General features: G+C 27.7%; 1 protein-coding gene and 1 long non-coding RNA gene across 4 annotated transcripts in view; one reads left to right on the top strand and one right to left on the bottom strand.

Annotated features, from left to right (window-relative positions):
* LOC126906416 (uncharacterized) overlaps positions 1 to 16,000 on the top strand; it is a 177,185-nt gene that overhangs the window by 75,163 nt on the left and 86,022 nt on the right. The window contains exon 2 of the long non-coding RNA XR_007704247.1: positions 10,165 to 10,440. This is a non-coding gene — a long non-coding RNA (uncharacterized LOC126906416). The remainder of the gene's footprint in view (positions 1 to 10,164; positions 10,441 to 16,000) is intronic.
* LOC126906383 (nuclear exosome regulator NRDE2-like) overlaps positions 989 to 16,000 on the bottom strand; it is a 28,079-nt gene continuing 13,067 nt past the window's right edge. For 2 of the 3 annotated variants that reach the window (XM_050686964.1, XM_050686963.1), the window contains 8 exons: positions 12,244 to 12,594; positions 11,730 to 12,024; positions 11,463 to 11,669; positions 8,091 to 8,399; positions 7,873 to 8,032; positions 7,139 to 7,325; positions 4,692 to 4,888; positions 989 to 1,304 (listed from right to left, as the gene is read on the bottom strand). In XM_050686964.1, the coding sequence (XP_050542921.1) occupies positions 1,179 to 1,304; positions 4,692 to 4,888; positions 7,139 to 7,325; positions 7,873 to 8,032; positions 8,091 to 8,399; positions 11,463 to 11,669; positions 11,730 to 12,024; positions 12,244 to 12,594 (1,832 nt within the window). In that variant the 3' untranslated portion in view covers positions 989 to 1,178. The remainder of the gene's footprint in view (positions 1,305 to 4,691; positions 4,889 to 7,138; positions 7,326 to 7,872; positions 8,033 to 8,090; positions 8,400 to 11,462; positions 11,670 to 11,729; positions 12,025 to 12,243; positions 12,595 to 16,000) is intronic. The other variant, XM_050686965.1, reaches the window with a different exon arrangement.

Genomic DNA, 16,000 nt, shown 5'->3' with positions numbered 1-16,000 from the left:
TTACAAATTAATTTTTGAAAATGCTCCGGAAATACTACGAGTATCAAATTTATGTTAAAATAAACTTTATGTTACATACTATAAGTTAAAAAAAAAATTGTCCCTACGACTTATCTTCTATGTGCAAATGGCTGCTATGGTTAAAAAACATGCTATTTTTGTGTTCCATTTTTTAGGTTCGGTGTTAATTTTACTAATGTGTTTTTTTTGTCTGTGAACGCTTAATCTCAGCTCTCGCTGGACCGATTTGATGAACAATGCGTCAAAAGATCACAATCTAGTCGAAGATATTACCCTCAAAAATTGAAAAAAATTCCCTCGTTCCCCGTAAATGGAGGAAATCTCCAAAAAAATTACTATTTTAAAAATCAATAATTTTTGACACTTTTCTTCAATACAAATCTGTAGACAGTGTTTAATTTTAAGAAATTGGTGGATTATTCCAAAAGCAAAATTAACTCCTATTTTTTGTTCAACTTCCACTGCCATTTGCACATAGAAGATAGATCGTCGGTACATTTTTTTTAACTTATAGTATGTAACATAAGTTTTAAATTAATAAATATTTAAAAGACGCAGTATTACCGGAACATTTTAAAAAGTTGCGAGGAAAATGTTCTACTTTTTATATGTATTTTTTAAGTTTTTAACGATCCCTGTATAAGCGGGAATTGTTGGATTTAAAATAAAAGTATGTCAGATGAAAGAGGTATATATAATGTATTTAGAAGCAAAAATTTGTGTTGATCCATACACTTTTCAAAAAGTTATAACAATTTAACATTGAAAATATAAATTCGAACATTTTAACACAAAAATACCATGTTTTTAACTCATTCAGTCCTCACGTACCCATATGGTAACGTTATATTTCAGTATATGTTCACACCTTGTAATCCTAATGTTACCACATTAATTATATATTTAGGCTAGGATAAAATAATATTATTCAAACATTTTATGCAGCAATAGAACATAATACGTAACGGTTGTTGAATCTGTGTATATTATATTATAATTATTACTGAGTATGCTTAAATTAATAATAAAATATAACATATTATTTACAAATTTATTATACAATATACAATTTAAGTTTATTAAAAATAAATTTTTAATAAATCTAATACTACAAATATTTATATTAACTAAATGTTAATTGTTAAATTTCCCTTTAATCAGTCTTCTCTCAAAACTAATAATTCTTCTTGAGTAATATGTATTCTTAATTGTTTTTCTACTAGTATGTCACAAATATTGGTCAACTCATCAGGCAAATAGAAAGAAGCTTCCAAATATATAAACTAAAAAATTAATTAATTAAATTAAAAATTTATTAACAAATAATGTATTTAGGAATACATATTAAAAAAAAAGATTCAATAATTGATAAATTGTGTAAGTTGAATTCTGAAAATTCAACTTCTATAAAAAAAAAAAAAGATAATTCTTCTTCTTTTTCTTCCTCGCCTTAATCCCAACTACTTGGGGTTCTCTTATCATTCTATTCTCTTATCCTAAGCTTTCACTTGACACGATTTCCACATCATTTACGCTCACATTAGCTGTCCTCATATTGTTATATCATATCATTCTACTTCTTCTTTTTTCAACATTCATTTCTATAACTTTTCTTACAGCTTCCGATTTTTCTTTTCTCATAACATGACCAAACCATCTAGTTCTATTTTTTCTCATCTTATCCACGATTGACGCTACACCTATACTCCCTCTTATATGCTCGTTCCTTATTCTATCTTTTCTAGTCACTCCACTTATCCATCTAAGCATTCTCATTTCTGCTACACTCATTCTCTGCTCTACTTTCTTATCAACCGCCAACACTCTGAACCATACATCATAGCTGGTCTTACTACAGTCTTATAGAATTTACCTTTCAGCCTCATTGGAATTCTTTTATCGCATAAGACGCCAGACCCTTCTCTCCACTTCAACCACCCGCACTTAATCCTGTGTCTTACGTCCTTGTCAATACCACCGCTCTTTTGCACAACTAAACCTAAATATTTAAAACTTTCCACCTCTCCAATCACATCCTCACCTAATGTCACTGGTCTCCTTATTTCACCTAACTCGTGTTCTCCTTTATCAAACTCGTATCTATATTCTCCGTCTTACTCCTACTTATTCTTAAACCCTTTTCTTCAAGAGTTGATCTCCACACTTCTAGCCTTTGATTAATTTTCTCCCTATTTTCTCCTATTAACACTATATCGTCAGCAAACAACATGCACCACGGCACCTCTCCTTGTATTTTTCTAGTAATTTCATCCATCACTATAGAAAATAAGTAAGGGCTTAAAGCAGAACCCTGATGCACTCCTACTATTACCCAAAAACCTTCTGTTACTCCTCCCACACTTTTTACCCTAGTACAAGTGCCATCATACATCCTCTATTATATAAATGTACATTTTCGGAACTCCTTTTCTCATTAATGCCCACTTTAGAACCTCTCTCGGTACTCTATCATACGCTTTCTCCAAATATATAAATACTATACAAAGCTTTTTCTTTTTTTCCCTAAATTTTTCTATTAGTTGCCTCACACAAAATACTGGCTCCATTGTTGACTTACCAGGCATAAATCCAAACTGGTTTTTAGATACCGATGTCTCATTTCTTATTCTCTTATCTATAAACTTTTCCCAAGCTAATTTTCATGCTATGACTCATAAGCTATATGTCTCTATAATTTTCACACTTCTATGTATGTCACCTTTACCTTTAAATATTAGAGAGTACCCTATTATCAGGATTTTTTATACACATTATATAATGATAATCTTTAGACCTTTTCTCCCTTACTTTTGCAATTCTATAGATTTCTTTCTCGCCTTCCTTTGTTCCTAGCCTATTATACAACTCATCATACCTCTTTAACTTCGCCTTACTTATTGCACACTTGGCTTCTTTGCACAAGCGTTTATACTCCATCCAATCTTCTCTCCTTTTGCTCTTCTGCCATACTTTGAATTGCTTTTTCTTACTTTCTATGATTTTTTGAACGTCATCATTCAACCACCAGGTTTTCTTGTTTCCTGGCATTCTACTCCTACTCTCACCAACAATCTTCTTTGCAGTATTCTTTATACAACTAGCAAATCTATTCCACGCATCATTTATGTCTCCCTCAACATTTCACACAGTCCTCTCTTTTACCGTCTTTATAAACTCTTTTTCATTTTCTCCCAATTTACACCATCGGATCTTCGATTTTTCCCCTGTGTTTCTTCTATTTTTATTTATTCTCTTTCCGGTACACCAAAACTCCATTACCATCAGTCTATGCTGTGTAGTTACACTCTCGCTTGGTATAACTTTACAATCCTTTAATCGCTTTACACTCTCTCTCTTCCACATAAAATAATCAATCTGTGATCTATTCCTTCCACTCTTATAAGTTATATAATGTTCTTCCCTCTTTCTAAAATAAGTATTCACCACAGCAAGATCATACAATACTACGAAATCCAGGATTCTTTCACCAGCCTCATTTTTCCCACTAAAACTATACTCTCCATGTACTCTTTCATATTCTCTCCTCTCATTACCTACATGTCCATTCATATCACCTATCACCGCATCCTCATTACCATGTACCCCTTGTATCACCTCATCCATCTCTCTCCAAAACACTTCCTTGTCTATTTCATCACATCCTACTTTTGGTGCATAGACACTTATTACATACAGCACTTTTTTTTCGAATATCAATTTTACGACCACAATTCTATCGCTTTACCTAGCTATTTCTACTACTTTACTTTTCATCTCCCACATCCACTACTACAACATTCTTTATACTAGACTTACCTGAGTATATTATTTTATAATCCTCACATATTTCCTTCGATTTCTCTCTTCTTCAATACTTCTACTAATTCTCCACTTCTACCAGTTAATGTTCCAACATTCCAAGTACTTATTTTTACTTTGTATCTATCTTTCTCCCATATACAATAGTCTAGCCTAGAATTAAGTGGTGATGTTCCTACACCGTTGAAACTACAAGCGTTAGGTAGACCTGTACACATGACTGGTGAAACAGCTACTGCACAAGTTGTCCGGCTTGTATCAAACACTTTATTCTTTAGGCCTTCTCCATTTTTAACTACTTTATTCCCTCTCACCTGTTGTCCCAGCGTACATCCGAGATGGGACAATCCGCCTAAGTTTTGTTCAGGTACCTCATACTTTTTTGACAATAATTTTTACGCCGGCTGTCGACCTGACGCAACCTTATTAGTTGCCTCTTACGACTGGCAGAGGGGCTGTGGAAGTATTCTTATCTCCTATCCACAGGGAACTGTTCAATTATGACTAATTATTAAAATTAACATCATAATTGACATCTATAGATATACATTTGGAGAACAGTGCACTTTAAATATGCCTGTGACTAGTGTGAACAGAATATAAAGCAACTTCTAGTGATATTTTAAAAAACATCAATAGATCAAAAATAAACTATCTTATCAAAAAAATGTAAATAAGTATTCAATATAAAATTATTTTAAAAAACTATTTTTTAGAATTATTTTAAATTTTAGAAATTATTGGTATATTGCATTAATAGTTCAATCACAGTAGTTACACAAATTTTATAACACTATGCACAGCTGTTTCATAAATGCATGGTGTCTATATTAAAATATATCAAATAGTACCTTGTGCCAAGGACAATTTTCAATAGCCTCGTAAAAATATTTTTTATAATCTGATAATGAATTTTCAGCAATATATTGCAAAAACAATCTCCAAAACATAGGACATTTTTTCATTTCTTTTATCTGACTGAGATTTCTTATAAAGAAATCAAATAATTGGTATGTATTATTAAATAAATCCAAATCATTTCCAGCACCTACACATGTATTAATGAAAGTTAATAGTTTTTACATAACTATAGTTATGATAAATGATTTTCTGTAATGGTAAAAAAGAAATCAACTTTAAAATGGTTTTTAATTATTCCTGAAAACAAATTAAAACCTCTTTTTATAAATAAAGTAGTTACAGGTAAAAAAAAAATAAATAAAAATAAAATATCGGTTTTAATCGGTATCCAACAACCAACACATTAGAAAATATGAAACTTTTATTTTAATCAGTATAAATCAGTCTTTCGTAGTGAAAGGAACCAAAATTATGACACAAATTGTTTTGATGTTGAAATCGGGTCAAACAACCAGAGAAGTGGCTCGACAGTGTGGCGTCAGCCAAGCGGCAGTGCAAAAAATAAAGGTTGTTCTAACGCTTCATCCCGACTAAATGGAAGATCTAAGTGTACTACCTCACAAGATAGGCACAGACTTGCTCACTTTTTACAAACGGGAGAAGCATCTTCATCTTCAATGGCGGCCAATCTATTGCAACAACACACTGGGAAAAAACTGAGCAGGTGGACAGCTTCGAGAGTTCTCAAGGAATAAAATTTTGTGTGTGCCGAAAAAAAGAAAAACCCGTAATTTCCAAACAAAATATGAAGGCCAGGCTAAAGTTTGCTAAAGATCATAAACACTGGACAGACAAGACTGAAGGAGGGTAATATGGTCAGATGAAACCAAAATCAATAGATACTACTCAAACGAAAGGTCCAGATTCTGGAAAAGGACTGGCGAAAACCTCAAACCTTCCTATGTCAAGCAGACGGTCAATCATGGTGGAGGATCTGTCATGCTATGGGGCTGTTTTACTGCATATGGACCTGGAGCCATTTATAAAATTATATCTACTATGGATCAATATATGTATAAAAACATACTATCAAGAAATTTGCCAGATGAGGTTGCAAAACTGCTAATACCAAACAATAAAGTCATTTTCCAACAGGATAATGACCCCAAGCATATGACGAAATCCGTCAAACAATGGCTTGCCAATCAACTATTTAAAACTATGGACTAGCTAGCTCAAAGTCCTGACCTGAACCCAATAGAGAATTTTTAGGCATATTTAAAAAGAAAATTGTATAGTGAGTACCACGGTCCACCTACTTCACTCGACAATTTGTGGGATAGAATTAGAGAGGAATGGGCAAAAATTGATGTAAACTACTGCGAGTCATTGGTCAACAGCATGCCACAAAGGATGGAAGCAGTGATAACGGCTAAAGGCTTGTGGACAAAATATTAATGCCAGAATATATCTATAATAAATACCGGTGCAAAAGTGAGTACTATTAAAAATTTGTTATCTAGTAACTCGCTACTTATTGTTTATATTTTTTCAGCTAATGCTCTTCAAATTTTGTTTTCCAAATACATATACATTTTTAAATAATTAAAAACATATGTATTGTTATTTTATAACCCTTTTTTTCAGAATTTTCTCATTAGTGTTCACTTTTGCTCGTCACTGTATACATATATATTTATATAAACAGAGTGATTGGTTATATCAAAAACTACTCGACCATTTTTTAATGGTAATATAATTATTTAACTAGCTATAAAATAGATTAATTGATTGCTTTATAAACCAATAACTCTGTATATATGTATATCACAAAGTGATATTTTATTATAACCCAATTAATTACTCGGAGAATATAATTAATTAAAAAAGTTTTTTGGTTAATTTAAGTTACATATTGTTCTTAAATTATTAGTTATGCAATACTTTTTAAGTTTATCCCTTTTACTTTATAAAAGTGTCAACTTTATTTATTCAAATGGGAACATAATTAAAATTTGATAAAATGTAGGTGGCATTTGAATTTTGAACAGAACTCCATTAGTTTACTAGATATAAAACTTTAAATTTTTTAATTAAAATATTTGTGTAATATACAAGGAGTCACAATTACAGGTAGTTAATTGTTTTTTTTCTGATGTTGCTATTAATGTAATAATATACAACGTTTATTGTCAATTATGACTTTATCCACAGATATGCTTTATTACCAGATGGTGTGTATTATAAATGTTAATTTACAAAATTGTGCCATATATACTATTATAATTTAAGCATATCTGTTAATAAAGTTAAAAAAAAAGAAAATTTTTTTTTTCAAAACTTATTTTATTTTTCGAGTAATTGATTTGATGGATTATGATAAAAAAAATCATTGTGTATGTATTAATATATATATATTTTTAATTCGAAAACTTACCATACTTAGACATTGAAAGTTGATAAGTATTAAAATTATCTTTAGCTAATTCACTAGCCATTCGTAAACGTTCTCTTCCTATTAAAATCAACATTATTCTAGCTGCATCTAAATTTTCAGCAATTAATTGATCAATATAAACATTTTCTATTTGCCATAATGGAGTTCCAAAACCTCCATATTTAGTCTACAGTAAAAATAAAAATTAATTGTATTTCATACAGTCATATTTCATTTGGAAACTGATATAAATAAATTTTAGTGTAATGTGAATCTAATACATTTTAATTCTACATAAAGATTACACCTTTAATTCTGTTTGTCTGATTTAATGGCTAGTGAATTTTTGTGTTGGGTAGGAAAAGGCTATATTAGTATATATATATATTATATGTATATACATTTATGAGTATGGGAAACAACTCTGTAGACACCAAATAATTTAAACGATGAATATGAGATAAAACATATCAAGGAAGTTAACTAAAAGTATTTTTTGTTTCAATTTTAGATGAAAATTTAATAACTTAAAATGCTTTTTCATTTACACTTAGGGAATATAAACAAATTTGCTAATAAATAAGTTGGATTTTTTTTTAGTTATTTTAAGGTTGCCTGTTTAAAGTCTCATGCTATATTTCATTATTAGCTAAATAAATTAATGCATATAAAGATTTATTTTTGGTATTACCAAAACAATTAAAAAACTAATAACAAAACTGAAATTGTTTTACCTCATTCCACATCATTGAAAACAAAAATTGCATATTCTGAGGATATTTTGATATAGTGTATCGTAAATGTTTTCTGAGTTGTTTATGTCCCGTTTTAGATTTATTGCAATAGTGATTTAAAATTATGATCAATGTTTCATACAGAATTTCCACAGCTGCACTAAAGTAAAAAAAAAGCTTAATTTATCAATAATTGATAGAATAAAAATTATTCTTACTGATTTGTTTCATAATTATTTGATTCAATAATATATTCAATTTGATATATAACTCTTTTAATCATAGAAACAGCAGATTGTATATTTTGAGTAAAATACAAAAACCAAGCATAACATGCAACCCACTCAACAAAAAACTGTGGTAAAAAATTGTATGCTAAATTGGAATGAGAAAATTGATAACGATCAGCAAGGCAATCATTTGTTATTCTATTAAATGTATTATTTGCTTGGTCCATAAAATTCAAATCTGCGTTATTAGGAAGACTACCTGTAGCTAAACCAACCAAGATTTTTATAGCTCTATCTCTAAAAATTAAAACAATTTTAAATATAAAAATAGATAATCTATATTATCATTTATAGTAGGAAAAACCCTATATGTAGGAAACCTTTTATAAAGGATACAAAAAACTAATTCATATATTAATCATTATTAAGTTAACTTAAATTAAATTTTTTCATTTTATTTATTACTAATTAAAATATGAGTGTTCGTTCAGTAAATAAGGAAATTGTTTTTTATTGTTCTTATTGTTTGTAACAACTAACCTGTTTCTTTACTTACTGAACATTCTATATACACATATATATATATATATATATATATATGTATACAGAGATTATCTTATTATGAAGCATTTAATTAATTGAAAAACAAAAATACATTCATAATTTTTTTGTTTCTTTTAGTCAAATATTTGAATCAATTTTTTACTCATACTGTTTTTTTATATTCATTCCTTATACCATATAAGGATGTCAAATTTAATTTATCATAAGGCAACACCCCTAATTTACTAGCCTATTTAATAGATCTTATTTAATATGATCTTATAAGATGACTAGTTGTTAACAAGTTATTAAAAAATTTAAAGTAATAACTAGAGGTGAAGAATGGCTGCTGCAATTTTTATGACTTATCATTTTGGCTGTACTATTCTTCACACCTAGATATAAATATGTCAATAATTTCTGTAATACTGATCCAAAAGTTGTTCTATATATATATTTATTTACAGAAAACGAGTGAATTTTTTTTAATTTTCAAAGAAATTTTTTTAACTAGAAACAATTTGTAATCTTTTAACATATTATTGGAAGAAATCAGTCTAGTGAGAGCTGAGAAAAATTGACAACAAACATAAAATAAAAACCATATCATAGTAAAATTAATACAAACTCAACTTTGCATTGAGTAACATTGTTTGTAACAATGAGAACAATAGAAACCCGTTTCCTGACTTACTGAACACCCTGTATATACAATGTATATTATAAAAAAAATATTACACCTCTTTCTCACAAAAAAAATTGATTCTGAATATATGCTTGTTTGGATATCATTGGATGTTGAAAAAATGATAAAGTAATTATTATAATTATTATACAGGTGTTCAGTAAGTAAGGAAACAGGTCAAGTATTAAAAACAATGAGAACAATAGAAACCTGTTTCCTTACTTACTGAACACCTACATATAAATCATTCATTTAAATCAATCAATTAATAAATAGTGTCTTTTTTAATTTTAAAGTCATTTATCTAATGTCGTTTAAGTACAAAGTAAAAATTCATGAACAAAATAATTTACATAAATATTTATTTTGAATAAGAACAGTTTGATACCAGTAATCTGTTATAGTAAATAAAGAAAAAAAACCCAGCACAGTGGTGACGTGGCATAGTTGGATCAAGTATAATGATATCTGACAGCGATTAAAATCACTATCAAAATAAAACGCTTCGATGCAAATCTTTAGATAGTGTTTCATTTAGAAAAATTGGTGGATAATTCCAAAAGCTACATGATCTGCTTGTTCCTTATTAATATCCTAATTAAGATAAAGTATGTCGAATGTAAAAGGGATATAAATATTATTTCTCATAAAAAAATTATATTGATCCATACATTTTTCAAATAGTTATAGCATAATAAAGTTAAAAATGTAAAATATAAAATCGAGAAATTTCACACTATAATAGCATTCGGTAGCCGTTTTCATCATGAAGACAAGTCCAGAGGTCAAATTTTTTTTTCATAATAAAGTACATTACATTAGCTTTAATTTAAGATATATATAAAAGTGTCAGACCTTCCGGAACATTTTCAAAAGTTAAGTTGAAAAAGTTAATTTTTTGTAAAAAAATTGTCATTTTAAATCCCCCCCTATGGGCAAGTTAAGTGTCAGATTTACAAAAAATATATACCAAATGATAGATAAAGACATCAAGCATCAAAAAAAAAAAAAAAATTATATTAATATGTTCATTTTTGAAAAAGTTACGGCAGTTTTTAGTAAAAAAAATTGAAAAAATTAGCGATTTTTAAATTTGAAATTTTTTTGGAGGTTTCTCCCATTTACGGGGAACGAAGAAAATTTTTGTCAATTTTTGAGGTTAATGTCTTCGACTAGATACGATTTGGAATTTTTTGACATATCGTTAAAAGAAATCCGTTCGGTGAGAGCTGAGAAAAAGTGGTAACAGATACAAAAATAAAACACATCATAGTAAAAACAATACCTTCTCAGTTTCGCATCGAAGCTAAAAGGGATGAATTAGAATGTTTTACCTTCTAAAGTTTTCGAAATTTTTTAAATCGGTAAATTTTGTCATTTTTTTCACTTTTTTTCTTAAAACTTTTTCAAAAATCAACATCATTTTTTATTATACTAAAACCTTGGATATTTCTCTTTTATTTGATATCGTTTTTTTGAAAATTTAACACTTAACCTGATCTCTGGGAGGGATTTAAAGTAGCAACTTTTTTACAAAAACTAACTTTTTCAACTTAATTTTTGAAAATGTTCCGGAAATACTGTGTCCTTTAAACATATATCAAATCAAAGGTTATGTCATGTACTATATAATTAAAAAAAAAAATTTGTCCCGACGACCTATCTTCTATGTGCAAATGGCTACCATATTCAAAAATATGCTATTTTAACAAATTTTTTTTTTTTAATTAAACACTATCTACAGATTTACATCGAAGCGTTTTTTATGATAATGATTTTAATTACTGTCAGATATCATCTATACTGAACCCAACTATGCCACGACCCCACTGTGCCGCCACCCCACTGTGCTGGGTTTTTATTTCATAATGTTTATATAATAAGAACATTTTTAAATTAATATAATTTGTGAATAGAAATGAGTTAATTTATATCTATTACCACACTTAAATCATATTAGTTTATTTAGATAAAATACCAAATCTGTTTACAACATCCAACTTCACCCTACTAATTTTCATTTTCTTACATCATAACATTTCACCTATTGTTAACTTTGTACTTAAATACTAATATTCATTTTACATTGTATAAATTCATTAACTAATAACATTAGAAAACAATTACAATACCTGTTATTTAATTGTATAACTATTTCAAGCATATTTCTATAAATCGCAGTGAAAGTTGCTCTATAAGTAATACTCTCATAGATGGGTTTACTATCCAACAATACATGTTGTGAATCAATAATTTTTTGTAAAATTTTTAAAGCATCATCAGCTTTTCCAACTTGATTCTTTAATAATGCAAATTCAATAAACAAAGGAATGTTGTTCCTGAGAATAAAATGGAATTTTCAAAATCAACTAAATATTTGATTATACTCAACTTTTTACCTGTATTGAGGTTTTTGAAGTAATAATTTGACTTCTGAAACTAGTTTACTATTATTTGAAGTAGATTTTATAGCTATTTTATATCTTTCAAATCTTAACCACCAAACTAAAAAAATATTTGCTTCAGAAGTATAATCCATAGCATACAAACAATCAGTTATATGCCTTAAAATAGAAATTACAAAACTAGAGTATGTTTTGCTAGGGGTAGATTCATCATCATAATAATGAGGTGGCATAGCTGTCTTCAACATAACTAATAATACATCACTTACTCTATCATTAATTTGATTATCTGTAAAATTTTAATTAAAATATTTTTACTTAAAAACAAATTTCTATTAATTACTTATGATAATAACTAAATAATTATTCTTAAGATGTTCGAAAAGCAGTAAAAAATATTTTAAATGATTTAAATAAGACAAATATTTTATTTATTCAATCTTAAAATAAAATTTTACTTTTAAAAATAATACATATAGGGAAATAATAAATATTAAAATTCACTTACAATTTTTAAAATTATAAGCCATAAATATACTGCTAAGTATCATTTCTAGGCTTTCAAAATTAAAATGATAGTTATCAATGCCCAATTGTCGAACAACAAAATGTCGATAAGGTAAAATTGGCATTTTTAATAAAATACAACACACAGACACCAAATTGACTACTACTGTGTGATGATTAGTTATAGGTTGTACTAATTCAGATACATCTTCAGGTAAAACTACTCTTTGGGGATCATCACTAGAATCTGCTAAATTCTTTGGTAGTGGAATCCAATGATCACGTGTTCTTAATGTTTCAACTTGATACCAAGCTTTATTTAATGGCATAGCTTTAAAATCATTACTGAACACTATTATGAAAAATAAAATTGATATACTTACATTTTTTAATATTACTGCAAGGTAGTAAAGGTGCAAAGAATAGATAACAGGATTATTATGTCAAAAACATTTTGTTTTAAAACATGTGTTTTATTATGACTTTCTTTTATGAAAAATAATTAATTTAAATATTAGTGTAATTAAAAATACCCAAGATATTTAAGACAGAATAGATAGTTTGCTATTATTCATGAATGATATATATTATTATTTAAAGTGAATGGCTAATTATCTCTTCCGTAATATCTTAAAAAATACAAATGTTATAAACAATTTTTTTTTTAATCATTATGGATTTTGGATGAGGTGTTTCACAAGAAAATTAAAATTTCTACCACCATTCGTTATGCTTAAAACTTGTACCAACTTCATATTTTCAAATGGCAACCCTATTTTTTTTATACACCATTAGATTTAGTTTAATAATAAAAAATATTTTATTTTATTTAATATTAAGTGCTCCACAGAGCTCATTAAAGTGTAGGGATTATTAAGATAAAATTATAACAGACTCAAATGTTATAGGTTGTAAATCGATAAGCTCTATTCTGACTACGTGTGTGACACAGTAAATTGGTAGCTCATATCGCTATATAAAATAATAATGTGACAGTGCTGAAATGACTGAATTTTTTCATCAAATATTGTAAATTTTAAAGCAGCGTATTTTATTTCAAATTTCAAATTTTTTTTTTTTACAACAAACAAAAATACATAAAAATAATATGAGTTTGCCATTTGAAAACCTGAAGTTGATACAAGTTCTAAGTATAAGGGATAATGATAGAAATTTAATTTTTCTTAAGAAACAGTTCAACAAAGATCCATAGCAATTAAAAAAAAAAAAAAATTGTTTATAACATTTGTATTTTTAAAGATATTACATGAGACATAGTTAGTCAATCACCTTGTATTGCTATATCATCAATAAAGATAAAAATCAACATTCAAAATAGAAGTTTTAACGATGGCCAAAGTGTTGCCAATTATTTTGATTATAGGGGATATATGTATGATAATACATATTCCCCTACATATATATATATATATAATAATTGAGACAATGACATTCATATTTTAATAAAGAATAAAACTAATAATGAAAACAATAAGACACTTGTCATAAGTCTATATGATAAAATAAATGGTTTTTTGTCTTCTGTACTATTTAGATTTTATAACTTAGTACTTTACCAATGTCATGGTCTTAATTATTTGCATAATATAAGTATAATAACCATAGTACTTTTACTTATAAAACTGGCCTAACACTGTTTTTGAGTTTTGAAATAGGTGGCACTTTTTGGTTACTATCACTTAAAGCAGACTATATATAACTAACAGATATATCATAAGACAATATATAAAGGAATTTAGTAAAAAGGAGATCGGGTTTCTATTGTTCTCATTGTTTGTAAAAATTGACCAGATTCCTTACTTACTGAATACTCTGTATACGAGTAATCAAAAAGCAGCATCTAACCAGTCTTAACCTTTAGATGGTTGCAGAAGGTATAAATAAATAATTACCGCAGCAATTTTAAATTATGTTTTAAAAATATTTTGACACATTATTTTTTATTTCCTTTTAATTTATTTAAATGTGGGATAAGATTAAGTAAGTTCAACATTTTAGTAGTTAGTAAATTCTACACCAGTGTTTACATTTGTATGGGTACTATTTTAGTAAATTTTTATGTTAATATGTAAGGCCCACTTAATATTAATTTACCTTGAAGAATTTAACGCAAAAATGATAATGATTATAATAATAATTACAATTATATAAAAAAATATTACTTATATTATTAAATTTTAACATATTACATAGAGTATATTGGTTAAATAGAAATAGTTGCAAAAATAAAATAAAACATTTTGTTTTTTAATCTTCTTTTTAATGTACTTATATAAAAATAAAACATAATTTTAGAAAAATTTGAATTAAACAAATAGATTTTATTAGTGTAAAATTATTACTCTGCACAACAGAATAAGTAGTATGAAACTGTGATGTTTGAGAACTAAATTATAACATTTAATAGCATATCTAAAAAAATTTTGTTTATAAATTTGAATAAAAAACTCTTTTAATGTACTAAACCAGAGGTGTCGTGGAGCGTATACGCGGGTATACGGCGTATATCCACTGTTAGTTTTTTTATTGTTATAGGTTTTTTTAGTGCGTATACGTATTTATAAAATAGTTAAAGAGTATAGACTAAAGAATAAAATAAAAAGTAATACGTGGGTATCGAATATAGGTACGTTTGTCATAAAATACAAATTTTGAATAACTCTTATCAGTTTGTTTAATGTCTACAGTCATACCACATATAAACATATATCTGAAGTTATAAACATACAAATATGGCTCAAGACTATTATCATTTTAAAAATAGAATATAAATGTAAAACAAAACACTGTCAAAGTGTATAAATAAATAGGATAATGTTTATCATTTCACGACAATTTTATTGACAAAATTTAAAACATCGATCAGAATTTAACGATATAGCACATACTAAGTTGAAACTGAAAGTTATTGGGTTAACCTATAGCTGTTGAAATTGGTAATTTGTATTTTTCCGTCATAAATCGTTTACCGACCAATCTAGTATTTAATATATTACCTATAATGAATTAAGATAGTACAAACATGTACCTATTCACGTTTATTTCATTTATGTTTTAACGATTTGAAAACAATGATTGTAAGATTATTTTATTACTGCATAAAGTTTATTGTTTATTTATAAAAAATATAACAGTATCTAATAATACACATATCGATTATATGACTATGAAATTTAATTTATGTAAGAACTTAGAAGTATCAGTAAAAATATTCGACTAATAGTTTGGAAGTTGAATAGAGCAACTGGCAGGGTTAGGAGTTTTAGTTGCATTATGTAATAATTAGAAAATACATATTTTTAACACAGTTAAAATATCACAATATTTGTATTCCGTCCCCCAAAACTATGTTATAGTTAAGGCCTTTGAAATGTAGTGTGGGGGTGAAATTCCCCACGTTTCCTCATTTAGGTTTTTAACTTATCTATTTATCAAATTACGTACGACTATATCACTGTTGATAATGTGAAATATTGTATGTAGAAAATGTAAAGTGCAATGGGGGGTGGGGGGGGCGGAGCCCCCCACGTTATTCTCTATTCATTATATAGGCGTATACCCATAATCCATTTTAGGACTACACCACTGTACTAAACTATTAAATTGTTGACACTTTGGAGACGGAGCGCGTGCTAAATATGTGATATATAACATATTATATGAGTTTTACGCTTTCAAAGTTCGACTTCAGCAATCGTAGCAATAAGTCGTGTTATTGTTACGCACCTGTGAATCCA

This window comes from Daktulosphaira vitifoliae, unplaced genomic scaffold (genome assembly GCF_025091365.1).
Source record: "Daktulosphaira vitifoliae isolate Bord-2020 unplaced genomic scaffold, ASM2509136v1 Scaffold_4, whole genome shotgun sequence".
Taxonomy (NCBI): Eukaryota; Metazoa; Arthropoda; class Insecta; order Hemiptera; family Phylloxeridae; genus Daktulosphaira; species Daktulosphaira vitifoliae.
The sequence above is the reverse complement of the archived record's forward strand: the minus strand, read 5'-3'. Positions and strand labels throughout refer to the sequence as shown.